General features: G+C 38.3%; 1 protein-coding gene across 6 annotated transcripts; it reads left to right on the top strand.

Moving 5' to 3' along the window:
- The first annotated feature begins 1,172 nt into the window (after window positions 1-1,172).
- Window positions 1,173-22,735, top strand: ZNF507 (zinc finger protein 507). 6 transcript variants are annotated; one of them, XM_075433639.1, is made up of 7 exons: window positions 1,173-1,211; window positions 4,014-6,145; window positions 7,212-7,317; window positions 12,897-13,011; window positions 15,379-15,483; window positions 18,637-18,771; window positions 18,907-22,735. In XM_075433639.1, the coding sequence occupies exons 2-7, from the start codon at window positions 4,019-4,021 to the stop codon at window positions 19,256-19,258; spliced, it is 2,940 nt and encodes a 979-aa protein (XP_075289754.1). In that variant the 5' UTR covers window positions 1,173-1,211; window positions 4,014-4,018; the 3' UTR covers window positions 19,259-22,735. The 6 variants fall into 6 exon arrangements, with proteins under 6 accessions (XP_075289754.1, XP_075289757.1, XP_075289758.1 ...); XM_075433641.1 differs by lacking the exon at window positions 1,173-1,211 and adding an exon at window positions 1,813-1,906; XM_075433640.1 differs by lacking the exon at window positions 1,173-1,211 and adding an exon at window positions 1,989-2,050.
- The last annotated feature ends 733 nt before the right edge of the window (window positions 22,736-23,468 follow it).

Below are 23,468 nucleotides of genomic sequence, written 5' to 3'. Positions count from 1 at the left end.
AATTCAGAGAACCAAAGTAACAAAGTAAAATTAGAGATTAAATAATGCCTCTTGAGAGGATGGCTAAATCCATCTCTTGACAATATCTGATTTGCCAATATTTCAAACGCATCTCCTATCTCTACGAAACAATACAGTCATTAACAGAACTCCCGCCAGTGGGAGGACGTGAACTTGCAAAAAGTTGCTTCAATTCTACCAGGTCCCCCCAAATCCAGCTGCAGGCCCACCCACGTGAGTACATTCCAAGCCCCTTTCTGGAAACGAGCATTAGATGTTACTTGCCATCACCGAGCCGTGAGCCACTTCTGGAACCCGTTGTTCCCCTGACTGTTCAGTTTATATGACACAGCTCATAACTTCACTGCATGTCACGTTTCTGGTGCGCAGCTTCTAAGGTTGCCCCCGACCCGCAGCGTACGCTTTCAACTCCGTATTTGGGCTAATTTAAGTTGCTGAACCTTCCTGTCAGTTCTCTGCAGCTCACACCCGGAAACATTTGCGCTCATTTCCCATTTTAGGCCCAAAATGCAGGGGTTGCGCTGCTTTAACCGCAGTTGTTTACCGTTTGAAAACCGCGCTGGAAAAGCACGCGTTTTGGGGACCAGGACCCTCCCCGCGCTGCCCGGCCCGGCCCGGCCCAGCGCGGAGCCGCTCCCGGCGGGCAGGGCGCGGAGCCAGGCGGCCGCCAAGGCGCGGGAGCGGCCAGGGGAACGCCGCGGGGCTCGGGGCCTCGAATGAAGCCCCCGGCGCGGCTCCGCGGGGCCACCGGCCCCGGCTGCGCGCTACTGGGGGGGCTCGACGCTGCGCGGAGATTTAAATTAAGTTGATCAACGTGACCGACGGAACCGCCTGCGGCCGTATCGCCCGTGGAAGAGCCCGGTGGCAGCGGTGTTGCGGGAGGGCCGGCGGAGCACCGCGCCGCGACACGGCCCCACCCCGCCCCCGGGCCGCGGCCAGGGCGGAGGGGAAGGGGTCGGTGCCGATGTGGCGCGCGAGCCCCGCGGCAGCCCGGCCGGCCGGGCTCCGCGTCTGCCGCGGCGGGCACCGCGCTGGGACCGGGCGGCCACGGCAGGGCCCGCGCCCGTCTCCGGGGCAACGGCGAGGGGGCGGTGGCGCGGCGGCAGCGCCCACCCGCCGGTCACCTGACCCGAGCCCGCCGGTCACGTGATACGGTCTCCATCGTCGCCATCTTGAAGCGGTGGCCGGGGGTGAGGAACAAATTTCTTTTTTTCCTCCTTCGTTACTGGGGGGTGGAAGCAGGGCGGCCGGCGGCCCTCGGCCCCGCCGGGGCGGGCCGGCGGGTAGGAAGGATGCGGGGCGCGGCGGCGGGCGGGCGGGCCGGCCCCGCGGCGACGCGCTGCAGCCCATGTGCGGAGCCGCGGGCGACTGCGGTTCCCGGTGGAGCCTTCCCCGGGCCGCGCCCAGGCCGCGGCCGCCTTCCTCCCCTCCTGGCCGCATCGCCTCCGCGGCGGGCCGGCGGGGAGCGGGGGCGGCCGGCGGGGAGCGCGGAGGGCAGGGCAGGGACCCCGCGGGGGGCAGGGGCGGCGGCCGCAGCGCAGAGCTCCCGCTGATGGGGTTGCCCTGCCCCGGGGAGCCGCGCAGGCGTTGTGCGAAGGGCGCTCGGCTTTTCCCGGGCCCGGAGGCATCTCAGCCGTTCTCCGCCGCGCCGCTCGAGTGGGCGGTTGGCACGCGTGGAGCCGGCAGCTCCGGCCCAGGGGCGTTTTCCTCCGGCCTGGATCTTCCCCTTCGGGACCCCCTGCCCTCCCCGGCCCCCGTGTTAATTACTGTGCCGGTCGTGTGAGGGTACGTGCTGGCAGAGCTGTTTCGCTCACTGAAGTGCGGTGCCATGAGAGACTGCATCATCTTTGTTCTTAGCGAAAGCGATGTCGTTATTAAAATCCAGGTATTGGTGTGCAATTCTTATCATCCCTCTGAAAACCAAAGTCTGCAGCAGTAAGCATTAAACTTACTCTGAACAAAGAATGGCAGAACACAAATACCACAGTTACCCATCAGCTGCAAGCATCCCAGATCAACGCATCCGAAGGTTACTCTCTCTGTTTTCAGTTTTGACATAGCAATAGTATGTGGCAGCATATTTCTTTTATAGTCTGTCTAGGATCTTTCCCCTTAGTTTCTATGCTGCTTTCAGATGAAACAGGTAGGGGCAATATTTGCCTATTTAGCATTACTTACAAAGTTTTAAAAGTACCGAGTATAACGTAAAGTAGCACCACGGGCTTACAGTTTTCCTTAATTCCTTCTCAAATTGCAAATATTTCAAGCAGACATTATTCCTTTGAGCACTTCATGTAATGTTAAATCTGCTTTCAGGGAAAAAATGCACATTTGTTTACTTTTCATAATGGTTTTTAAACATATGACAGCCAGTATGAAACAAACAGCAAAGTATTTTTGTATAACTGAATAGGATGGTTTTCAAATAATAACATTAAACTTATTTTAAGCTAATATATAGTTGGAGATACTATCTGAAAGGGGTATAATTTTTTCTAGCCACACAGACAAGAGCTAGTCATTCAATATACTGTGCCAAACACAAGAGAAGTAGAAGCAGAAAATGCACATCAAGACATCTACTGTCGTATATTGAAGAAGTTAAATACTTGGATGTTTCAGTTTAATAGTGAATGATACTAACATTTCTTATATTGATAGTTTTGATGGTAACCTGAATTGTAAGTTGAATGGCAAATAAATGTAACTTGAGTAGTTCTGCCCAGAATATTTTGTAGTGAGAAGGGGCACCACAGAACCCACTCTTATATGTCGGTTCATTATATTGCTGTATACTGAATCCCGAAGTAGAAAAGAGTGGATTTTATGGGCCTTTAGGACCAGTTCTGGTTTAGCCTGTGTATCTTTCTTGGGGAAAAAAAAAAAATCCACATAAAAGAACTTGGGATACGTTTACAAGGATGACTGATAAGAGAAATATCTGATATCTCTTTATGTTCTAAATTTTATATGTAGTATACAAAAACAGATGTTATATATAAAATATATGTGTGTATGTATAGTGGAACTTGAACAGGTTATTTTTAGACATTTTTTCAGAAGTAAATTTCACTGTAAGATTTTTTGTCCGGCTCCTCCACCTCTCACCCCGTAGCTTTGCCCACATCACAGAGTATGTTTGCATGTAAATTTGTACATATTGGCTTCTCATTTAACCTCTAACAGTACCACATTATTGCCTGTGGTTTATGGTTAGATATGTTTAAAGGAAGTGTAAGTGGAAGTAGTTATTGCCTTTAGCATTCCCTCAAAATAGAAAAAAATAACTCTTTATAACTTCAGTACCAATTGATTTTCCCTGCAATTAAGACATTGCAGAAAAAGCTACAATTAGTAGCTTTTCCAGAAAATTACATTTATAATAAGAAGTATGATTTGACATTTGAGTGATCTTTAATATAGTCATAGAAAAATGACTAATGAAAGTAAATACCAGAATTAGTTTACTTTCCTAACATTTCAAGGGGAAAAAAATGCTTATTTTTGTAAATCATAGTGTTCCAAAGTGGTGTTTGCTTTAGGAGACATCAGTGTATCAGAGTTAAGTATGTCAGGAATACATTTTCATATTATATTGTGGCTTTTAAACATAAATATGCCAGTTACTATTGATTGGTGTATTTAAGTGCATTCAAATGTGTAGTCCTTGTAAAGAAAAAGCCAATAGCTGTAACAATGCTAATCAACCTATACTTGAAAATTATTTATCTCGCCCTTGTACAACTCGGAGGCAGGCTGTTACAGGCTCTCCTGGAATTATTCTGTCCAGCTGTATTGAATAGCATCTACGCTATCCACTAAATGTCCTCAAAATCTTTGGCTATTTATTATAGCCATTCTGAAAGTTTACATTACGTTAGTGGCATTAGGCTTCCGTATTTAGTGGAGGGAGAAATCTAAATAGTGCTGGGTCATATTTTTATTACTGTGCATGTATAAATGTTAATTTCTTATAAAAACTTTTCCCCTAGGTATTATGGAAGAAGGAAGCAGTGTTGCAGTATTGATGCCAAATATTGGGGAACAGGAAGCTGTGCTGATTTCTGAAACAGTCATTGGCCCAACACTGCAGAATAGCGAAGATCAGAGAAAATGTAAAACTGATCCACTAATCCATGTCATCCAGAAACTAAGCAAAATAGTTGAAAGTGAGAAGTCACAAAGATGCCTTTTAATAGGGAAAAAACGTTCCCATCCTGATGCTTCTGCACAGTCCTTTGACGCAGGCGATCTTTGTGAAATCCCGGCTAAAGCAATTGAGCTATCTGTTATTGCTACGAAAAAACCTGAAGGGTTACAAGCAGATTATTTTGTGACTGAATGTCTTCCACAAAGCAAAAAAAAGGTGACATGCTACCAGTGTAGTCTGTGTAAGTTTCTATCACCTTCTCTCTTAATGCTACAAGAACATATAAAACAACATGGGCAGAAAAATGAAGTGATATTAGTGTGCTCGGAATGTCATTTTGCTTCCAAAAGCCAAGAAGAACTTGAATCCCACTTTCAAAATTACCATGAGAATGATGGTAAAAATAGCATCCAGACTAAAGCGCAGCAATGTGTAAATGTCACAAGTTCATTTTTGCAAGGGCCAGTGGACGGAAGTGTCAAATCAGGGACTGATCAGACAGGAAATCTGGAATGTAAAGATATAATTCAGTCTACTCATATGCCTGAAATGGGTAGGAGAAAATGGTATACTTACGAGCAGTATGGCATGTACCGGTGTTTAATTTGTCGGTACACCTGTGGTCAGCAAAGAATGTTGAAAACACACGCTTGGAAACACGCGGGTGAGGTTGATTGCTCCTATCCTATCTTTGAGGAAGAAAGTGAAACTACCACCTTGTCAGAGACGGTTGTAACTCACACACCTCATAGCGTGGATACGGTGGTTCTTTCTTTGGAAAACAATGAACTTGATATCCATAGTGAACCTTCTCTTCAACTTCAGATTTGCAATTCTGAGCAACTGTCATGTAAATCGCCAGTAGGAACAAATGTAAAAGAGGAAGAGATGTTCAATCAGTCTGTAGTGCATTCTCCTACTACGGAGGTTTTAGAGGAGACTGTGTCAGATACAGAACAGGATAATATGATAACTGATAGCCTACTTTCGTCAGCACAGAAAATCATCAATTGTAGTCCAAATAAAAAGGGTCACGTTAATGTAATAGTGGAGCGTTTGCCAGGTGCTGAAGAGAGTGTCTTACAAAAGCCTTTCTTGATGAACACTGACATTGAAACAGAAAAAAAACTAATCTCAGAGGAGTCCCATGTTACCTGTGAAGAACCTGATGAAGTTTATCGTCCAGATGAAATTCAAGAAGTAATAATAGGATGGAATAATACCGAGAAGAAAGATAATGAATTAAGCTCTAATAAAAACATAACAACTGATGAAAACGTGCCTCCTGCACGAAGAAGGACAAATTCGGAGTCTTTACGACTACACTCATTAGCTGCAGAAGCTCTTGTTACAATGCCTATCAGAGCTGCAGAACTAACAAAGTCTAGCTTCAGGACTCGGACTGCAGAAGATGCCACGGATGCAAGTGCAGGACAGGGAGAAGCTGACAGCCCATACATGGCTCATTCTAAAGTGGTATCCTCACTTAAGAATGCTTCAGAGGAGCTTAGTGGCTTAAACCAAAGTGAATGTGCAATAGTTGAGATACAGAAAGAAAGGCCGGAGTTATCAGAAGCACCAATTAAAATGGGCATCAGTACGTCGCTACTCACTGTCATTGAAAAACTGAAGGAGAGGACAGATCAGAATGCTTCTGATGATGACATTTTGAAAGAATTACAAGACAACGCACAATGCCAAAATGCAAATGGTGCAAACATTCCTGGAAATAACCTAGTAGAATATATACCTAATGTGGATCGACCTTACCGCTGTCGCCTCTGCCATTATAGCAGTGGTAATAAGGGCTACATAAAACAACACTTGAGAGTCCATCGTCAGAGGCAGCCGTACCAGTGTCCTATCTGTGAACACATTGCTGACAACAGTAAGGATTTAGAGAGCCACATGATCAACCACTGCAAAACAAGAATGTATCAGTGCAAGCAATGTGAAGAATCCTTTCATTATAAGGTAAAGTTCTTTCCTGTACCTGTTTATAATAGCTAAATAACCTATTTTTCTACTTTTTTAATAACTGGTGATCCCTCTTTCTAACTTAATTCAGTCTGACATCCTGGCTTCATAGTCATTACAATTGGGGATTATTGCCAGCAGCACTTTCCGAATATACAATTCAGCTATAATTATTCTGCTTTACCCACTGAATTCAGCTTGCTTCCTTACATCAGTTATTTTCCTGAGAGCCATCTTATGGATGTAGTAATATCATGTTGTTTTTCTGCCCACGCATAGCAACTACAGGAAGAAACAGAAAGACCAGAGAACTTAATAGTTGAAACTTTAAAAGAATGCTCAAACATGCCTGCTAGTTGAACTTAGATCTGAAAGACTACACACCAGAGCAGAATAATGTACTTCTGCCATTTTTATAATCGCTAATTTAAGCATTAGTGCTGGTGAATGTGTTCCTATGTGTTCAGTTCAGTACTCAGCAATATAGAATAGGTAGCATCAGTATCTAGCTGTACAAATGGAACCCTTGTAGGCAATGGTAGTGGATATTTCCCCATATTTACTGTTGTTTAGTCCTAGTTTGAAAAAATGTACAGGTAGGGTAGCAAAAGGCTCACTGTCCCCTCTCCTCTCCAAGCAAGTAGAAACAGGAATAACATATTCTTAAGTCACTAGGCAATACGAAAATTGAGTCAAATTTCATACAAGCCATCCTCTAGCCTCTAATCTAATATTGTTTTTGGAGCATAATAATTGGGGAGGAGGCCCTGTTTGCCATTTGTCTGTGGGAATGGGGGAAGAAGGAAATTTATTTTGTAAATAAACGCAATTCATATAATCCTCTCAGTTGCTCTCATCAATCCTGTATGTTATTAATTAATGTCGTTTACTGTTTTTTGTTTCTAGTAAAATTACCTGAGGGATAAACTCCATACATGTTAACATACATTTTGTAACAGTTGTCATTAAAACTGGAGTAACAGTGTCACAAATTACTGCAGTATTTGAAGTGACCAGTGTATGCTTGTAGTGTATATTTAAAAGTGGGAAATTGCTTTTTCAGAGCCAACTGCGAAATCATGAAAGAGAACAACACAGTCTTCCAGATATCTTTTCAACAGCTACATCTAACAAATTGGTAGTTTCCAGCGAAGTAGATGAAAGAGAAGGTACTGTTTATATTTACACTTGAAAGTACAAAAAGTCACTGATAACATTACTCCTGTTTGGTGTATTTGTATAAAACTGGTTTTAAGATCTCGTTCATGCTGAAATGTTTTCATGCCTGTTCATAACCTTAAATGTATGTTCTTTTCAGTGTGCGAAACTTACCATAGTCAGTTTTGGGATACCTTACTGATGTTTATTGGTAGGCAAGACATTTTTAGCCCCTGTAATTGGACTTGGTATTTCTTCTTATGAAAAACAACTGGTATGCAGTATTACTTTAAATTTTTAAGGAAAAAATCTTTTTTTGCTTCCTTCAGCAGCTACAGTATTTTCCAAATAACTTACAGTAAACAAAAGAAAGCCTTTTTTAAACTCACTGTGGTAATGTAGTTTGCTGTCAGCATATACATACAATACCGTCCATTCTGTATTTAGAATTTTCTGTTTAGTTATGGTAATGTCCAAAATGAATCATTTGTTTTAGCCCTAGAGAGGCAAACGTAAGGCGTTCTAAAAATGCAACCTGTATCTATAACAGTTGCCAGGGAAACAGTAGGTATTCATTTTCTAAATGTTTGTTTAACTGTGCTTATAATTTAATAGTGTGTGTTTTAAAAACAACAACAACAAAACCCAAACCCGTGATGTGTTAAAGTAGTGAAATAGGGGGAAAAAATAGCAAAATTCTGAAATTTAGGAGAAAATGTGGTCTTAAACTCCTTTGAGTATGCTGGAGGCCCAATATTTATTATTGCAACTTGAATGCATCCTCTTCTCTGGTGAGTTAAAGTTCATGAAAACATTTACAGCATTTTTATTCTGAAGGCAACAGTGTAATTACTAGTATTTTGCAATTGTAGAGCACCGTGGAAAAATACTGGTATTTATATCACCTCTGGAAAACTGTTGGCTGAAGTATATTTCCCTTTTGTGCACATAATTCTCTCCTGTCCTAACGATGGTCTCCTGTTTGTTCAGATAACAAAATGTGCACTATAATAGTACTTAGATTGGAGTTGAAATTTCTGGGTTCTATTCTCACCTCTACAGCTGATCAGTGAGTGTGAAAGTAATCACTGAAACTGATGCAACTACTTGTGAAAAATGGTTCTTGCCAGCATGAGCCAGGGTGGATGGCTTAAGCCATTAATGAGTTGTCCAAAGCAACATGGTACAGGTCAGAATAAAATGAGATCCTTAACTCTTGACTTCTGTTAGCACATGCTGCCTCTTTTTCTGGCTTTCAGTATACAAGCTAGAAATGTGAAAGTTAATTACTTCATCACCCTCAGGTAAAATGACCCTTCCCGACTCCTTTTTGCTCTCATCAATGCAGAAGGCATTTAAATTCAGGAAACTGATCTGTAGTGCTTACGACCTCCCTAAGACCTAAGCCTGAGCTAGCCATCTGGAGTCAGGGGGAGAGAGAAGAAAGGCTGGAGAGGGTCTGCTGGTAGTGGGAACAATCCCTGTTAAGTAGGTTTGGGGGTTTTTTCTTTCAGAAGAAATAGTATAAATGTTTTAATGGAAGTGATAGGAAATAAAATATTGTTAGTTTAGCTGGTTGGAAGTATCTGTGACTACAGCTTGGACTATTACTTCTGTCAATCTTTTATTTGTTTTAAACCAGTATTTTTAAATGTGTCATGATACAGGAATAACTACCTTGCAGCTCCTGAAACATGTCAGATTTTGGGGAATACTGTAGCTTTTGAGCTGAAGTCCTGTTAAGGTGACTGAAAATCAAGATGCCTATCTGCTTTCAAAAATAATATGCTTTAATAAGGAGCTTTTAGAGTTTGTATCCTGATCTGGTAACTTAACTCCCATTAGAGGAGCCCCTGTTCAAGAAAAATGCCTGCTTTCAATTTAATTACTTTAGAGATTTTTTTTAATATATATTTTTTGTTCATTATTATCTTATAAAAATGTTACAGACATGCACTTTAATCGATTGTTTACCCCACACGAAATTTAGTAATGTGGCTTGAATGAAAACAGTTCTCCTTTTAAACTTTTATTAACTCATACCGTGGAATGCTTAAATTATTTCAGAACCAATTTATAATCAAATTGCAACACCACTGCAGTACAGCAATCTCTTGTCAAACAGATGTCATCCCTATAAAGCAACACAAAACAAAGAAGTTTATGGCATAGCATCTGTTTATGTGAAAGATGCCTGAGCTGGAACAGTTTCATTTCTTGTTTGTGAAATAGTTAGTCCTAAAAGTCTCTTTATTCATCATGGTTGTACAATAAATTAAAAGGGAGCATTATGACACTGGATATGGTCGGATTGTAAATGTCTAATAATGAAGGAATAGGGTAATAAGCAGCAATACAGGAGCACCTGTTACTGCCGCTAGAACAAAGATCTGTCATTTCCATGCTCACTTTTAAGAGGCCTGATACCCTCCATCCAGACAGCAAAAAAGGCCCCAAACCCACAATCCAGTGGAGGGGGTGCGGGACACAACTGCTATTTCGCTACAGCCAGAAATTATGTGACGTATTATCATTTATGTGCATTTTGTCGAAGGAATAAATATAAAGTAGTGATTGGTATAAATAATTGCTCCTAAGCGTGTGCTGCTGGGTGGTTAGCCACTTATAACTGTGCAATAGATAATATGTTTGCATAATGCTTAAAAATCTCGTTAGATACTGTTTCTTTTAAGCTGCTTGCCCAATAAAATACCAAATTCGTAACAGAAAATAGATTTGGAATCAGTTTATTCTAAAGCTGCAGAATTTAAGATGGAAAATCCATTGAAGTAGAGCATGCAATAGCTCAACCTTCACACTATCCCTGCTCTCCCATAGATCTGCAGCCCAGTAAGTGTCTTTGTATTCAGTTGAGGTCTTCTGCATCAACGTGCATTCATAAAAGCACAACTGTAGACATATAAAATCCAGAGTCTCCAAGTATATAATTAAGATTGCTTTGATAATTTGCATTAAAGAAAAAAAAGAAGTGAGCATATAGTAGGAAAAAATCTGATATGTTTTGCTTTAAGGTTGAATTGCAAAGAGTGCATGTTATGCATTACTTCCATATTATTTTCTGTAAAAATGATGAAAGTGTGAGCACTTTGTCGTGTTTTAAAGTACAAAGTATAAAATAATTTTTCTGTTATCTTGGTACACACAGAATTACTCAAATTTTATTTCAGACTTTTTTGTATTCAGGTTGCTGTTTTATTTTATATGACATACTATATCTTCTTCAGAATAACCCTCTGGGGTTATCAGGCCAACCTAATTACTTTGCATCTTGAAACAAAAGTGCTGGATTTTGGAGTGAAAATTTAATTAGGGGTAATTTTCACTTACTGTTTAAGCTAGCTGTATTCCCTCAGAATAATATATCTAAAACTTTTTTTGACATAATTCAGTGCCCACTTGTGGAAAAAAAAAATCCAAGTGAAAAGTTGAACTTCCGTTTCAGATGACTCATTCTACTGGTTTATTCTGCGATGTCTCCTTAAAAGAGTTTTACCGTAAAGATTCCTAATTGTCGCTTTGACAATGAAATGATTCAGTCTGGGTTACTGGAGTCCAGCATCATCAAGAGGAAACTCCAGAACAAAATTATCTCTACAAAATCTATTCAGTATTTTGGACTCGGGAGATGGAACTTCTGGTTTCAAAATAAACTTTACAATTCCTCCTGAGATCCATCTTCTTGTGTCTCATTCCTCGCTTCTTTAGCTAAAAAGAATTGGAATGCAGGAGGTGATAAAGGAGGAGGTTTCGATCAGTTTTTATTACTCCAAACTGTAAAGAAGTTCATTGTATTTGGACCTAGCAGAGATGCGTCTAAAAAGTCTACTTTTCATCTTTTTGGTCAGTCACTTATTTCAGATTTCAAGCCTGTCTGTCTTTTCAAACTGCAAGTTGAACAGCAGCAGACAGACCCTCCTCTCAGTGTGATGTGGACCTTCAGTGCTCCTGACCTTGTAAAGCCTTTAACAGAATTCTTCTTCAGGATTCAGAACAGAGAGATCCCATTTGGGAAATTAGATCTCAGGTTTTTCAGGGAGGGGAGTTATTTTTGGTTTGGGGACGAGCTGGGAGGCCTGGGAGGTAGATCACCTGCTGGTATTTTCAGAATTCTTAAGGCAGTATCTACTAAAAACCATCCAGCTAATACACCTTTTTCTATTCCACTTAGGATCTTCTGGTGTATTCTACTAGTAGTAAACCCCCTCACAGCACGAACTGATGATTTGTTTGCACTGGAGACATGTTTCATATGAGCATGAAAAGTTTCTGAAGTCTGTTCTAGCAAGATTTGAGCTTTTCTTTGTCTCCCACACATTATTAATTGAATTGTGTATTTGTTTTGGTCTGGGGATGTACTGCAGTAATGATCTTCACCCACCGGAGAAATTCTCCAAGGATCTCTATCAGAGTTTCTTCAAAGTCCGTGTACGTAACTGAGAGTGATGGCTTGACTGTTCAGCCAGCTAATAAGAATTTGGTGTAAAGATAAAATGAACTTGAGCACCTTACTTGCACTTTGGGGGGGGAAAAAAAAAAAGTAGAATTACTTAGGCTAGTGAAGAGGTTAGATGCAGAAAGAAAACAATTTATTTTAGTTTGATGTTGCTTTTGGTGGTAGTGCTGGTTGAAACAGCTCCAGCCTTGGTGTTACTTCATGTTTCTGCTCTTCCCTCATTGGGGGAGTGCATGAAGACTGCGTGATAGGCTGGAATGGGAATACGACCTGCATAAAAAATACCATCCCTCTTTGAAATGTTAATATTTTAGCCCAAATCAGTTCCGTTATTCAGTGAGGGAGCAGGAATAGGGCTGTTTAAGTCCACCCACTTGCATCTCAAAAAAATTCAAAGTGTACATTTGCGGGCACACATTTTCCTATGTTAAATTAGTCATTAGCCTTTGTCTCTGTAACCATTAATTTTTCAAGAGTCTCTTACATTCTGGAAGAAATAATGGTTTTTGTTACAATTGCGTTTTAGTAATTTGGAGAAGTTCCAAATTATTTCTTAACACATCTGGTCAGTATCTGGTTTTTTTATCATCTCAGATCCTTCTGAAAGTGTGAGTGTACGTGATAATAAAGAGGATTTTGATGCTTCAGGAGGCCTTTTGCTTTTCTTTTCCACATTTGCCAGCCGGAAACTTGTCCTTTCTCAATACCTATGTTTTCCTTTGGTTTGATTCATTCTGCAAAGCAGTGAAACTGCTGGGTTCAGCAGTTCCCACATTTATCACCTTTTGATGTAACACAGGATTTTAACCCAACTGCAAGAAGAAGGGAAGTGTCCGCGTAGAGAGAAAGAATGTGTTTTCCTAAAATTTTAATAATTTCAATAAATAGGGCAAATGCAGAACAGCATGGTAAATAAACTATACCTTTATTATCTCTATGTCCATTGCCAGTTTGCTCCAGGTACTTTAAAAGTATTAAATATTTACAGATGTTTAAAAGTATTACTTTAAAATGTTAATTCATGTTTCATAATTGAATTGTGCTGAAATGACCATCTGAGAACTCCTTACAAAGCTGAATGCAACTCTCTAAAATAATGGGGCATGTTTCATACAGGAAATAAGGCTTCAGTTCAGAAACTGTACAGATGTGATGTATGTGACTACACAAGCACAACTTACGTTGGTGTACGAAATCACAGACGAATTCATAACTCTGATAAGCCATATAGGTAAGTGTCTCAATTATTGCTGGCTAATGCCACATGTTTGGTTTACTTGTTTTAACTAAAAAGATTAATTAATTGCTCATGCAATTTTGAGATACTGTTAAAGACTTTCAATTACATAATTTTACTGCAGATTTGAAGGAGCCACACTTGCTGGTTGACTCAAACTATGTAATTAAGATTTGCTGACTTTTCCAGGATGCATCTTTTGCTGTAGCAGTCTACTGCTTGTTTTCAGTTTGAAGCATTCAGATGTGGAAAGGCAAATAATTACATTGTAATATTGAACTTTGGCCAATAGTAATAATATATTTCTTGAACTCCTTGCACACTGAAGTTCATTTTGGATTTGCTTTATTGCAAAGTGTTCTCCATTGTCATACTGCCACTTTTCACATCGGCTTCTACAGAGCGTGGCAAAACTTTGCCCTTTGTCTTGTTGCCAGTCCTTTTCACAGGTTTCAAACAATGTTAACACACTCACTTAGGATCAGATTTTATAACTTTCCTACAAGGATGTTATATGGATTTATATAGAAACTTTGATATCTAAAATCACATATAATACTATAGCTCAGGTCCCCAGCAGAAAAATAAATCATGCATTTTGCGATTGGTCGCTGCATAAATTCCTGCAAATTCAATCTGTGCTCATTCAGTGTGGATCTCTGTCCCTCTCTAGTGGCTAGAAAATAGATCTGAGTTAAGAGGATTTTTGAGCTAATAAACTTCTATCTTTTTAATACAAATTCTGGAAACTCAACACCTTGAAATGCTGAGCTCAGCCAGGGACTTTCTCTTTTTGATAAACAAACCCAGAAGACGTGTTGTATTTTGATTTGTGCATTATAATGATATCGCATAACACTAGCAAAAATTTGCAAGATTTTTGCTCAGACAGCAAATGTGGAATACAAATAATTATTTTTTTTAATCCTCAGAATCTTCCCTATTGCTGTTATTTGTACTTAGTGGGGTTGGAACAGCAGATACTGTAGAGTGTCTTGTATGTGGTAGTTTTCTGCATTGATACCAACCAGCCTGTTTGATTTAGGAATCCTTGAAAATTTTCCACTGGTGATATAGACTGCTGCATACTAAATTTAAGCCTACAAATCTGGCTTGCTTTTTTTAGTATTTTTTCATAAACCCCTTCGACAAATCTGCAGAGTTGGTAGTATACTTAAGCCACAGCCTAAAAACCATAAAGACCGAGTATTTATGGTATTTTTGCTTCTGAAACATGTATTCCTCAAGCCTTTTTTAGTATCAGATAGCAACCTACACTATTGCTGCCATTTGTATAGCTGTAAACATATTTTATTATTTGTTTGACAAAAAATGCTGGAAATTAAACTCTGTAGCCTCCAATGATGCATTTTTGTAGATTTTATATCTTCTGGATATTAATACTGCACAATTAAGTCCTTTCAAAAATAAAGTAAGTAATCTCAAGTTAAGCGTCCTGCAGTCTCAAACTGTTCACACTATAGACCAGATGTAGTAAATATTGGACATTTTACCATTTCAAAAAAAGAAACAACTAAATCCTAACAAATACGCAGTTTTAGCTGAGCTTGATGGCTTCTTTTACAATATGTTATATACAGGAAGCTTGTGTGGTAATATATTGATATTTATGAATAGCACAGTATTTTGTGTAATCATTTGGGATCTAAATCCATGGATCTAAATCTAGATCCAGACCAGTTTATGTATTGTTTTTATACAAAGATACTGTGATGGAAGTAAAAAAAAAAAAAAATTTAGACAGCATGATGTGACACACTTGTCTTAGTGTACTGAATCTAAATGTGTTGATCTTGTCCCTGACTTCTATTTCAGGTATAATGCTCTGAAATGTAGATGTTTTATTACTGAATAGATAGTTTGGCATTTAAAATGTCATGAGAAAAATGGCTGTTGCATTAAGTAGAACACGTATCCTTGAGAAACAAGACTCACTTCTAAGTACACTGTGTCCCCTATAGCTCTTATGGTCCTGTTCTGCCTCTGCATAACGTAGCCAAGCAACTTGTGTCAGGGCTGCATCCACTCAGGTGCATCCACATCTCCCTTATACTTTGTGATGCTTACCAACTACAGTAGAGTTGCACAAGATAGATGTCAGAAAGGAATATAGTCCATATGCCCCATGATTCTTCCTCAAAGATGGTGGCTTTTTTGGGCTGCACAAGATTCTTAACGGTCCAAAAATTGAAAGTTAATGTCATCACTTGGACTTCTGTAAATATTGTTAGTCTTTAACTGCAGTCTTTTGAGATACCTTTGCTTTCTCATAGATTTTTATTTCTGGAGTAGTGTTAGCACTTAATTGTCAGATTAGTTTACTTCTTGTTGTCTCTTTAGATGTCGAGTATGCGACTTCGCCACCACAAATATGAATAGCTTGAAATGCCATATGAGGCGCCACCCCCAGGAGCATCAGGCAGTGCAGCTAATGGAACAGTACAAGTATGTAACAGTTCTAATTTGGCAAAAAGCTGTGATAGTAGTGATTTTGTTATGTTAAGATACAAAGCAGAGTTCAGATTCTATTCTTTTCCCTCCTAGATTCATTCTTTGTTCCAGTGGCTTTTTTTTTTGAGACACAGAGATTTGATGTGGCATTCCCAGGTGATGTTTATGCTAACTAATTAAACATGTCCATGATCTCCCTCTGGTACAGTATTCAGCTTTTTCTTTCCAGAACTGGGTAGTTGCATATAAACTGCCTATCGCAAGTAGCTTCTGGACCATGTTAATTACCAAAGCATGCATGGAATTGTTTGGGAGAATGCATGTGCCAAAACCATGCCAGGGGCACTTGTAACATTTAACATTATAGACTGGTAAATTCCAGTACCCAGGAATGTTTTCTGGCTTTGTTTAATGTTCTAGTCTAGGCGCACCCTTTGCTTATACATGTTAGTTAGAATCCAGACTGGCATCACACTGCCATAGTTAAGAATTAGTAAGTCATTATGTTTAAGTGAGGTGTGTCCTTTATAGTCTGTTCATAATATATATATACACACATATATATATACACACAAGAAAGCGCAAATATTTGCAATTTTTTACTACTACTTTGCAACAAAAAATAAAAGCTGGGAAAGAAAATTAGGAATATTCTGAACATTTCTTAGTGGAAGATTTTAAAGGCAATAGAAAGAATCCAAATAAAGCACATTCACATAAGGGTTTCTTCTCAAGAAAATCTGCTTCTACAGCTCCAGAGTCCTTCCACTGCATTTTACCCCAAAATGTTCCTGGTCGCATTAAGTTCTGTTTGCTCTCTGTCATACTTCATACAGTATTGCTGAGTGCTCTTAGTGTTACTGAAGATTACTGAAAACCTCCACGCTTTGGTCCCTGCGTCCCCAAGGAAATCATGCATCAAAAGCTGCAAGATAATTGTTTCCTCAGTAGATCAATTTAGGATACACTTGAACAGTAAAGTTTAATAATTCAACATAGGTTAACCAGTAGGGCAAATCATGCTATAGAATTGAAAGGGTTCTACTGCTAAACTCAACGGTAAATAATTTTGTTTCTCTGGGAATGTCTTGCATATACTGTAACTATACATTAACTATATGATCATAAAGCGTAGTGCATCAGGCTAAAAGCTGTAGAGTTTCTGTGTCTTTGATTTGAACGGTATGCTAAAGCAGTCAACAGCATTTGTCTCATCATATTGTTCTCAGCAAAGTAAATCTGATTAGTATATCACCTGAGTAAACTAATATACTTCAAAAAATGAGACTATAACTCAAAGGGAATAAAATCAAACACTGAACTGTTGTTTCATTCACTGTGTTACCAACCCACTGACCAAGCTGTGTTAGTGGTGCAGAAAAATCATACATATAAGACGACTAGTGGAATACTTGTGCAGGTAGAATGGAATTAAGATTATTTGTTGATCTTTGTGTTTTGCAAAACAATTATTTTTGCCTAATTTTATCTATAAATTAACTACAAGTTCTGCCTTTTATTTTATTTTTAATGATGCCATTATTTTGTAACAGCCTTATTAGAAATACTAAGATTCACCTGAGAGTGACCTTGCCTATATTAGAAAGCATCCATTTTCTTTATAAGGCTTCAAATCAGAAGAGAAAAATAGGATAGTACATTCCAAATCAAGTAATAGAGAAAAGTGAGCTAGAAGGACATGAATGTTGTTCCCTAGCAGGACAGAATTATCTTGCTCCATAGGCAAAGTAATGTACCATGCCTTCACCTAACTTTAGAGATTTTTGCTGTTCTCCACAATCTTCTGCTGAGCAGAAATAGTTTCCTGTATATGATTATTTGCAAGGCATTTAAGGACTATGTCCTACTGTCATTAAGAGAAGTGGTGAAACTTTACTGAACTGTAGTGTATAACACGGTTTTATGTGGACCTTCTTGTGTTTCCAGGTTGTATTTCTGAAAAGGTCTTAAAAATTTACAAAAACGTACTAGTGTAGTAGTCATTTTCACAGACTCATCATAGTGTAGCTTTTATTGGGATCACATTGCTTGAGCAGCAAACGTCTTACTGACAACTGAGATGCATTCCTAGCTATAAATTACTAGAACAAGGTCACCTTCAATTGATCCTGTTGTTCTCCATGTGATTTGAGAAACTGAAGACTTCCAGAGTAGCAGGTAGCTAAGCAAAGTAGCTTCCTCGTCCAAAAAAGGAGCCTCATCGTCTTTACCATGAGTGCTGTTCTGCTCTGGAGTGATGTCATGCAGTATCGCTCATCCCCTTCATGCTGAGATGACTAATTTATTCTCTTAGAAAACACTTGTAAAAAACTCCTCTGTGTTCATGTATGGAAAAAGTCCTATGGGTTTGATCAGTCTTGGGTTATTTGCATCCATAAATATATGTTACATTTCTATGTAAATAGGATTTACTCTTCAAGGTTTTGTTCTTTACTGAATAAGGCAGTGTTTTATAAGGAAATAGAAAATTTAATCTTGTGGTACCTGAGCTGATGGAAAACTATGGACAAAATTGTCACCCATCTGAATCTCGATCTGTAAATATATTCAAATCTGACTGGTCACTGTCCTCAGCAACCTGCTGTAGCTGATCGTGCTTGAGCAGGCGGATTGGAGAAGGTGATCTCAAGAGGTCCCTTCCAACTTCAACAATTCCGTGATCCTTAAATAAACTAATACATGCTACCTCAGGAAAGACTTTATTAGCTCAATTAAAATTATCAGTGCTAATTACACAGCTCCTGCTTGGTTCAGAGCAACGGCAAAGAGAGCTCACTACCTGCATGCCAGATACCACACCGATGTACTCCATGTTTCTGCAGTCATCAGGACTATTGCATTTTTGCAGTATTTAAACAGGCCAAACAGATAGGATTTTAATTCAGTTGTGTAAGAAGTCAGAAAACGCAAACTTTAAAATTCTCAGACCCTAAAAATAGTCGTACGTTTCAGGATGAAACTTTGCAAACTAACTTGACCTAGTTATGAAACTGAAAAGGGGGACTGAGAAGAGGACTGACATGTACGTGTCTGTTTACTCATCCTTTTGGAAGAACTAGTCAATTACTAAACTAAAATTTAACTTCTAAATGTTTCTCTTTTTCCTTCTCTACTTTTTTTCCCTAGATGTTCTCTCTGTGGATATGTGTGTAGCCATCCTCCATCCCTGAAGTCCCACATGTGGAAACACGCAAGTGACCAAAATTATAACTATGAACAAGTGAACAAGGCTATTAATGATGCAATTTCGCAAAGCAGCAGGTATGTCTGATTTACTTTCAAGCCCTATCATCGAGAATTTTCAAAGGACCCAACTCTGATCCAAAATAAAGTTCCTGTCAAAAAAGCAACAACTGTACCTTTTGATATTTGTTTCCATTCTTGTTATTATTTCAGGTTTCAAGGACAGCTTCCTGACAAAACCTTATTAGAAGGCACAGATGAAAGTACAGTACCTGTACTAGGAAGTTCAGACAACTTGGTGTCTTTTACAGAGGCTATTAACCAGACTACGAATGAAATTTCAGGTTCTGATGAAAATGAAAAACCTAACTCGATGAATACCTCATGCAGTTTAGAAAAGAACTCCACTCTACCCCATCTTGGCACAGAATACTGTGTTCTTCTCTTTTGCTGCTGCATTTGTGGTTTTGAGTCTACCAACAAAGAAAATCTGCTGGATCATATGAAAGAACATGAGGGTGAAATCATAAACATAATTCTAAATAAGGACCACGGCACAAACTAGGTGAAGCAGCAAGTTAAAGAAAAGGTTTCCTAGAGTGAATATTTTCTTTCTTTGCTAATTTTTACCTGAGAAACTTGCGAAAGAGAAGAATTGCAAGCAAAACTTGATTTCCCATCCTGAGTCCTTGTTTCAGTAGGAGTACAATATTTCAACCAGTGACCGATGAATCATTTAAGAGATTGATATAGGGAATGGGGAATAGAACAATCCATTTTAACCTGTTATTTCTCTATATGGTGCAAAGAATGTAGGATTGTTGGGGTTTTTTTCTTTTAATAATGGGTTAGTACAGTATGTTAAAACCCAAAGGTATGAAAGCTTCGTATCAATTAAAAAGCTTTCTTCTTCCTCCCTCTGTTTTGTTTTCCAAGTGTTTCAGCAAAGAACTGTTTTACCCTCTTTTTTGAAGCTGGCAACAGACCGTCGGTTTAGAGCAGCAGGAGCTGAGGAGCCTAGAAGCATTTTGGTAATAACTATTAGTCTGATTGGATCCTAACTAAAAAACTGCTATCTTTCAAATTGATAGTGTGTAAAAGATCCTTTATAATAACGACCTGCTGTTTCTTAATGGATTTCTTGACACATTCAGCAGAACTATTTAAAAAAAAAAAAAAAGCTTATCATATGTCACTTTTAATTTGTGGTGATTATTTTGCAGTATGTATGAGCAATGTTTTTGAATGAGAACAAGATATTAACAATTATTGCCACAATGAGATGTAGATTAAACGTATGTAGATGCCTAAAGATGTAGGTGAGTAAAAAGTGGGATTTTGAAAAATGCCTACATGCTTTGGAGTTCTTTGAAATTCCGCTGGCTGTCTGAATTTCCCATTTGTCTGGCAGAGCTGTAACTGTAGAAATAATTCACTGAAAGATAGAGTAATTTTCCTGTAGAAAATCATATTTAAAAAAAAGCAAATATTTTAAGCAAGAACAGTATCCAGTCACTTCTAGAATAAATTTTACTAGTGCATATAATATGGATTCATAAAGGGAATTAGGGATTAGATTGTTTTCTAATAAAAACATAGAAATCTCTCCCTTTTAAAGCCTTTAGCTTCTAAAATTACAGTGGGGTTTTTTTGTTTGTTTTTTGTTTTTTTTTTAACAGCAGTTTGCAGTAGAAGACATTCATTTATGTATCAGTTTGGAATATTATCATACTGGCTAATTACCTGGCAACTTTGTTGAGGTTATTAATAAAGTTGGCCACTTAAATTGTCTGAAATACATGCTTCAATCAAGTGAAGTAGTAGCGCTTCCAAATAAACCCTTTAGCAGCCAGATTTAAACTTTCTAGTTCGGGCATGTATTTCTGCTTTTCATGAATGGCCGATGCACAGAAGCATGCCTAGTTTCTGATGCAGTTACCTGGTTTTTAGTAGCTCATTACTTTTAATTATTTACTCTTAGAAAAACAGTATTTCATGGTTACTTCATTTATACATTTCTGTTAGCAGAAATAAGCTACAGTTGTAAATCTAAGAAGGTGGCATACGTAGTGTACGGTCTATTGCGCTCTCGCTGACTAAAAGTGGCAAGCAGGAAAACAACAAGTGTTGTTACAACTTCATGAAGCAGCATAAAGTCTAAAGGTCAGAGTGAAGGCCCTAAGATTCCAGATACATTTGATGATTTTTTGTTTTCAAGTTATTTCCTCAATTTGAGTTGTTCTTTTGGGTGAAATATCTACTATTTTGTTTATAAATTGAATGGCAGAAAGTACACACATCTTACTTTAAAAATTGGTCAGGATATAATGTCAAAGCATTTTTGTTTCAGATAATTGAGATATTTTAAATACATATGTGAAGTAAGTATACATTATTTTCATTTAAAAGTTATTTTTCGTATTCCTACAGATGGATTTTACATTTGAAAAACGTAATTTATTTACATGATCTCAAATTCAATTAGAAATGGTAGACTTAAAGCGATATTCATACTGTCTTACTGACAGCATTATTTTACCTTCAATATAGAATTCATGTGAAAATAGTACATTATCTAGAGTGTACCTCAGTTCTCTCATTCAGAGATCGCATTTATTGAAAAAGTTAAAGGTACAACGAGATCTGTAGTAATGCTAAACTACTAGTCAGTATCCACAGAAACAATATTTTACCACATTGTTATTTTTGTGTAAAGGGGTAATTATTTTAAAGTTGCTCAGCTAGTGAAAGATAAAAAGGTGGAAAACTTGCATTCATAAGCTAAGAAGAGATGGCAGTGAACAAAGACTTAAAAAGCAAGTAATGGTGAATCAAAATTAACAGTTTTGGTGTATGTGCAAGCCACACTTGCAGCACTAAGTATAATGCACCAGGACTGACTGTAATCGGATTACTAAGCAGGATGCATCTACCCACAATTGGTTTTTGCCATCTTGTTGCTTTTTTCTGTTTGACCATGCGTTACTATAAAACAGTAGAAAGTTAGTTGCCTCCAAAAACCGTTATCAATCCTAACAAATGCCAACAAATAATTCTTTCCCATATGCAGAGAGATTTTTTTTTAACTGTCTCCGTGCTGTTTGCCATTAGTTACCCACTCACAATTCCCATGGACTTTCTCAGAAGTTCTGCATATGAAGTAATTACAGACTTAGTTTTTCTGAAAGCAAATTATTCCTCAGGTTATCTGCTTTAGAGAGTGTGTGGTTGGCTTGGTTGCATGTTATGTGAGGGGTTTTAAGCACATTTCAAAGTCACCAACGCTGTGGTGTTCCCCTTTCTTTAAGCTTTTAAAATATTTTTGGATCTTCTGTCACAGCACTATCAGATGATCAGCTATTCACTTGCTGTTTGTTTAAATTAGATTTTATTCTGTGACGCAAACTGTAACTTGCAGCTTTGTTATAAATGCCTATACTTCTACTAAAGAGAAAACTTCATTCAAACTAGACTATACTGATAAATAGGTGCATATTTCATCTTTCCAATTTATGCTTGACCTGGAAAAATAGTGAGATTCAGTCAGAGTTATTGTATTTTCCTCTTTCAGAAGCACTTATTTAATCATTTTAAAAAATGTACAGTTGGTGCTCAAAGTAACATTTGTTAAGATATATTTAATAGAAATTTACATTTGCATTTGATATTCATGGACATGGGTACATGTATTTTTTTAAGAAAAAGTATTGTAACACTATGGCACTGCTTTTATAGCCAAAGTATAAAAAATTTAGAAAACTGACACGTAAAGACTGCAGTTAATTCTGATACTGTATCTTATTAAATAGGATGACTTTCATTTTATAAAATTATCCAGCACATTAAGCTGCATGCCTTAAGCTCTCTCTAGGATTGTGTTCCTGATAGACGACTGTTTGGAACTATGAAGCAAAGTCTGTAGTAGTACTTTAACTACCTTCTGAAATACTGTACAATGTTAGAATAATTTATTTTGCTTTACGGGAGTTTGTCACGTATTGACTTTAATATTGTATTTTGGTAATAAACATTTTTTGTTAAACACTTTAGTCACTTTTATTTGACCTGTATGAAGTATGAATATGGAAAATTCAAACATTGAACCAGTGTTTAGAGAGATGGGAACATGTTTAAATCAAAAAATATTTGAAATACTTTACTGCCATTTCTGACTCCTGTGTCAAGTTATTACAGTTTTAATACTGTTAATACAATTTTTATAAAAGTAAATGTAGTGATGAAATATGAGACTATTAAGTCAAAATACTTGTAAGCCTGCATGCAGTTACGATAGGACAATGCTGAAGGACAGAACTGCACTCTCAAAATTCATAATGAAGCTAGTGGGAATTTTTTCTGTAATTTAAATGGAGCAAAAGCCTTATGCAGCTTTTTTCAGGTAAGTGATTGACTCTTGCTTATCCATCACATAAGCTAAAGCATATCTTGCAACCTAATTTTAAATATACAGCATATTTCTTGGTCTTGCTGGAGCTTCCCTTCCAATCTTTTTCAGAAAAATAACAGTCTAACTCAGTTGCTGTTGCTGGCCAAGGAGATAAAGTACCGCCAGAGTATGCGCTGCTGGTATTATCACGGTTTACATTTACATAAACAGGCTATCTTTTTTCATTTTGTTGTTGTTGTTATGGTCGTGGGCCAAATATGTTGGAAGTAAAAAAAGCTGGAGCTACAAATGGGTTTAGATGCAATGCTACAGAATGCTGTATCGTGCAGCTTTTTCACATTTTCTGTAATGCAAAACCCAGGAAAAA

This window comes from Opisthocomus hoazin, chromosome 12, assembly GCF_030867145.1.
Source record: "Opisthocomus hoazin isolate bOpiHoa1 chromosome 12, bOpiHoa1.hap1, whole genome shotgun sequence".
NCBI classification, from domain to species: Eukaryota; Metazoa; Chordata; class Aves; order Opisthocomiformes; family Opisthocomidae; genus Opisthocomus; species Opisthocomus hoazin.
Note: the sequence above shows the minus strand (reverse complement) of the source record. Positions and strands in the feature narration are given on the sequence as shown.

Bases quoted from the DNA above. Each gene is read 5' to 3' on its own strand.
- ZNF507 (XM_075433639.1), top strand. From the start codon at position 4,019: ATGGAAGAAGGAAGCAGTGTTGCAGTATTGATGCCAAATATTGGGGAA. The intron at 7,318-12,896 runs GTACTGTTTATA...TGTTTCATACAG, and splicing joins CGAAGTAGATGAAAGAGAAG to GAAATAAGGCTTCAGTTCAG. The intron at 13,012-15,378 runs GTAAGTGTCTCA...TTGTCTCTTTAG, and splicing joins AACTCTGATAAGCCATATAG to ATGTCGAGTATGCGACTTCG.